The 4,967-nt window shown below is 54.9% G+C and overlaps 1 protein-coding gene across 1 annotated transcript in view; it reads right to left on the bottom strand.

Moving 5' to 3' along the window:
* KCNK3 (potassium two pore domain channel subfamily K member 3) overlaps window positions 1–4,949 on the bottom strand; it is a 35,558-nt gene extending 30,609 nt beyond the window's left edge. Inside the window, exon 1 of the mRNA XM_025045669.1 lies at window positions 4,667–4,949. Within this exon, the coding sequence (XP_024901437.1) occupies window positions 4,667–4,949 (283 nt within the window). The remainder of the gene's footprint in view (window positions 1–4,666) is intronic.
* Window positions 4,950–4,967: the final 18 nt, after the last annotated feature.

Below are 4,967 nucleotides of genomic sequence, written 5' to 3'. Positions count from 1 at the left end.
GAAAGGTGGGTTAAGAGATAAACCCAGGTTCTCTGGTCTAAGCCAGTACCTGCGTTCCTACACCACCCTCAGAAAAGGCTTGTGTGGTCGAAGCAGAGGGGTGGCCTGCGGGCAGGGAGGAAAGAGACGCTGACCGAGAGGGGGCCGTGGGACTGTTGCAGGCTGAGCTGCCCTTCCATCCGCGCAGGAAGTCAGCAGAGGACTGGGAGCAGTGGCGTGATAAGCAGCTGAGGCCCTGGTGCTAAGGGAGATGGTGGGGCCTGAGGAGTGACAGAGAGAACTCGTCTGATCACCCAAAGGCCTAGGTACTAATCAGGGTTGTACCTGCAACTTACTGCGTGACTTTGGGCAGGTCCCTCACCTCTCTGGGTGTTTCGATGATTGCTAATGTCTCCTTTCGCTCTTTTATTTGAGGACTCTAGGGTTTGGGGAGCGGCAGGTCACTTCCGCACTTTGCTCCTTTTTGGAAAGTTGTAACAAGGACAGTTTCCTTCATGAGTGTCTGGCCTGAATTCACAATCTAAGAGTCCCGGGCCATGTGGCGGTTGATGGGAGCCGGTGCTCAGCTGAGAACAGGCTGGGAGCTGACTAAAGAGAACAGAAGCTTTTCTGTTCCAGCTCCCTCAGCTAATCAATCACCTGGTCTCTTGTTGCCTTAGAGTCACAAGCATTCTGGGGACCTACAGTGGGAGAATGGGCACCTGTGAGCCTGTGGCAGTCCCGGGTAGGGCCTGGTGCTGGGCACAGCCCTGCCACATGGTCTGGGTTGGTCAGAGGCCAGCGTGCAGAGGAGCAGCAGGCTGGCTGTAGTGCACTGGGCAGGGCATTGTTAGGGGGAAGACAAGCTGTGGCTACCTGGTGCCCTTAAGAAACAAGGATCTGGGCTGGGTTCTTGAAGTGGGGAAAGACCTGACAAAATAGCCAGGGCATGGGAGTCAGCAGGGCTCAGGTGAATCTGGGCAGGTGCCTCCTTTTAATCACAACGCCATGGGTGAGTCATAATGCCCATCTTGGCGGGTAGGAAAGGGAATGAAGTGAGGGTATTCAGATGAAGTGTCTTAGGTAGAGACTACCAAAGAGTAGATATTAAACAGGGGCTGCTATTAGTATCATTGGTGTTGCTGCTGTTAATAATAATAATAATAATAATAAATAAAGAGGCATCCTGAACAAATGGAGGGAGTGGGGGTCGTGGGGCAGGTTTCACTGCCCTCTGCCTATGTGACTCCCATGCCTCTCTGTGAGAGGAGGGTTGGCACCAGCGGATCTCAAGGCTCCTTCCTGCTTTGAAAGCCTCCAGGCTATGAATAGATGGGGCTGGGGCCCGGAGGAGTTTAATGACTCAACAGCTAGAGAGTTTAAGCTTCCCAGAAAAGAGTTTCCGTTTGCATTTGATGAACTTAGGGCCCAACAAAGGAAGGGTTTCCTGGCTGGGAAGCCAGAGATAGAGAGCTGGAGGAATCCTTGCAGCCAGCTGAGACTGTGACTAACCAGGTGAATGACTAACACAGATCCTGCTGACCTTCAACCAACTAAGGCTGCCCGTGGGTGCCCTGCAAGCTGGCATCACTGAGCACATCTTGGTCATGCCAATCCTGGCTGGCTCTGGGCTTCAAAGCATATGGAGGCAGAGGAAGCAGGGAAGAGACCGGCAAGGTGAAAGAGCACTGGGCTTGGAGTCAGAAGACCCAGTTTCTTGCTCTGTGCTGCTCATCAGCGGCTTTATTTCGGGAGAGTCCCTTCCTCTTCCTGAACCTTCATGCCTTCGTCTGTGCCATGAAGCTAGCAATATCTGCCCTGGTAACTTCTGAGCTATGAAGGCTGGGACTTAAGAGATGAGATGTAAGTGCATTGTGATCATTAAGTTACTGAATGAATAAGAGGTTCTGTCATTATTCTATCCCAATGGGATTCCTGGTGTGTCTCAGGAGACCCATTTGGGTCCCCAAAGGGCTCAAGTAGACAGAGGCTGCTGCCTTTGGGTTTTGGGTCAAGATCAGTCTAATATAGGGCCCCTTCCAGCCATCTGATCACAGACCAGACAGGGTTTTGTTTTTGTTTTTGTTTTTGTTTTAGAGCAGAGAGCCTGTAGACAGCTTCCAGCCAGGTAGCATAGCCAGAGCGAGAGGTGACAGAAACCCAGGGACAGTTGGGTGAGGCAGGAAGTGGACCATGCTAGTCTGGGGTCCCCACAGAACTAAGGTGGTGCTTTGATGCTGTCTTTCCTCTTGCCTAGAGCTTTATAAATAAATAATCACTAGAACCACACTCTGTCTGCCTCTACCCCCAGCTTTTAGCATCTCTCTTGGTGAGAACTATAAGCACTTTGGGAAACGGCAGGGATGGAGGGGAAAGATGATGTCCTTTCATTTGTGTACACCTTAAGCCCATCATCAGTAGCCTTCTCTGACTGCTCATGTGTGCCGCCGGATACTGTGCCAGCACAGGGAGCACAGAGATGAGAACCACAGAGCCCTGCCCACGTGGAGGTTAATTATAGTGTGGTTAAAGAGACAAAGCACATCCCCTAAAATGTAAATAACCGTGAAAAGGGCCTCCATTGTCACCCAGGTCATCCTGACTGTAAGCCCTGCAGTTGTCCAGAGCAGTGGCTTGGGATGTTCTGGGAGACTTTAAGGAGGAAGTGGGGTTTGAGCTGGACCTGGAAGGTTAGCTTAGACAAGACAAATAGAAGACAGAGAAAAGGTGTGCCAGACAGGCACACTTAAGGATTCTCAGGGGATAGTTTGGCTGCAGTGGAGGGATCGTGTCAGTAAGAAGTGAGAAACGAAGTTAGACATATAGACTGCAGCCAGGTATGAAAGTCCTTAAAATTTGGGATAAGGAGCATGGACCCATTTCCATGGTCAGGGAGAGCAATCGGAGCTTCTGAGAAGGGTATCGGTACGGTCAGAGCTGTGCTTTGGGGAGAGTCTTTCTGGTGGCATTGTCTAGGAAAACTTGCCCCATAGAGGAATGAGGCTGGAGGCAAGGAACTCAGTTGGGAGGTTACTGAGGAGCTGAGGAGTGGAGGCCCATGGGACTGAGAAAAAAAGGGGGCATGTAATCAAGGGCATGATGAGTGGGAAGAGGGAGAGGGAAGGCCAGAGGATGTCCAGTGCTCCTGAAACCCTGGCAGGTGGCAGGGAGATTGGAGAGGGGAGGAGACTGCAGACCAAACCTGGTCTGGTCCTTCCCGGGGAAGCAGGATGCTCTTTGGGCTGGCCCGAGTCTGATCAACCTGCCCTAAAGTCACAGGGTCAGCACAACCCAGAGGTGCCCCACTTGGGCCACATCCACTCCTGGGGCCCTTTTCTTCCTTTTCCAAGAGAAGAATCCAGAAACCACTTGGCATAGCTCTCTGTGGTCCCCAGAGAGCTGCGGAGTCTCGGCGCTGAGTCCTGCAGTGGATAGATTGCAGGGACAGCATCCAGTCCTGCCTTTTACCCTCTCGACTCCTGTTGACTCCCAGGAAAGCACTGCCATCTTGTCATGGGCTATGCCAAGTGGCAGTGAGCCCCTGGGAGCTCAGCCAAGGCAAGAAGGAGACCAGAGAGAGGAGAAAGAACGGAAAAGATGGAGGAAACAGCTTCTGGGGGCATCCCAGTGGGCTTTGGGGGAAGGTGGGGTGGGAGCACGCCAGGATTTAGAGGAGCCCTCGAGATCATTTCAGCCAACCACTGGTGTTGTCTGGACGTGAGCCTGAGACCCAGGCAGGGGAAGGGACTTGCCCAAGGTCATACAGTGGGAGAAGTGATGGAGCTGGGCTGGAATCATAGTCTTAAGAGCGGATAAGGTGTTTACAACTGTCTAGACTCTTTTGAACAACACATCAAGGGCCTCCCTGGAGATTTCTTTCCTGGACATCCATTTGTGTGCCGTGTGTGTGCGTGTGCGTGTGCGTGTGTGTGTGTGTGTGTGTGTGTGTGTGGCTTCCTACCCTGTGGTTGGCCTTGGCTTGGAGAAGAGAACTGAGGCCATTCTTATGAGGTGACTGTTTTCCTGGGACAGCAGAGAGGAAGGCGGACAGGGCTGGATCTGTCTTCCAGTACCAGATCTGCTGCCCTAAGAAAATTAAAGGCAAGGGCTGCTGGTACCTAAGCTCCGGGAACTGGACACACACACACACACACACACACACACCTGCAGTTATAAGGTGTTTCAGGCACTCAGAGTATCAGTAGCCCGGAGCGCCACGGAGTGCCGAGTATCTGAATCGAAACGTCTCCCTAGAGCCCCAGCCGGTGTAGACACGCCGGGTGCGGAAGTCCATCTGCAGGGCCACGGAGGAGTAGCGCGCTCCCCGCCACTTACACTCAGCGCCTCGCTCCAGGGCCTGGCCGGGCCACACCCCTCCTCTCCAGCCTCCGCCAGTGGTTCCTGCCCCCTCTCACACACTTCAGAGTCCCTTGGGGCCCCGCGCAGCCTAGCAGGGACAAGTTAGGGCTGGCCTGGCCGGAGAGTCAGGTCCGGAGCCAGGAATCGACGCCTCCCCCCGAGTCCTGTCCCCTTGGAGCAGACACGCCTGGCTGAACTTGGGTTTCTGGGAGCGCGGGGTTCGGCGCCTAGACCCTCTCCCGGGGAGCCTCTCTGCCCCAGCCGGCTCTAGACTACCAGCCCCCGGGTCCCCACGCCCCCCTCCCCTCCCCGCCCGGTGAGTAGTTACCGATGGTGGTGATGACGGTGATGGCGAAATAGAAGGAGCCTGCAAACTTCCACTGGCGGCCGGCGCGGTGCGGCTCAGCCTGCAGTGCCAGGCGCTCCAGCTCGCGGTAGTCCTCGGTGGAGAAGCCGTACTTCCTCCGGAGCTCGCTCTGCTTCTGGGCCAGCAGCCGCTGGCGCCCGCTCTCTGCCTCGGACTCGAGCGCGTCGAAGACCGCGGCCCCCACCAGCAGGTAGGACAGGATGCACAGGACGAGCGCGGCGGTGCGCACGCTCTGCCGCCTCATGGCGGCGCATCGAGCCCA

The sequence above is a fragment of the Pteropus alecto genome, unplaced genomic scaffold, assembly GCF_000325575.1.
Source record: "Pteropus alecto unplaced genomic scaffold, ASM32557v1 scaffold61, whole genome shotgun sequence".
Classification (NCBI taxonomy): domain Eukaryota; kingdom Metazoa; phylum Chordata; class Mammalia; order Chiroptera; family Pteropodidae; genus Pteropus; species Pteropus alecto.
This window is presented reverse-complemented; position numbering and strand designations above follow the sequence as displayed.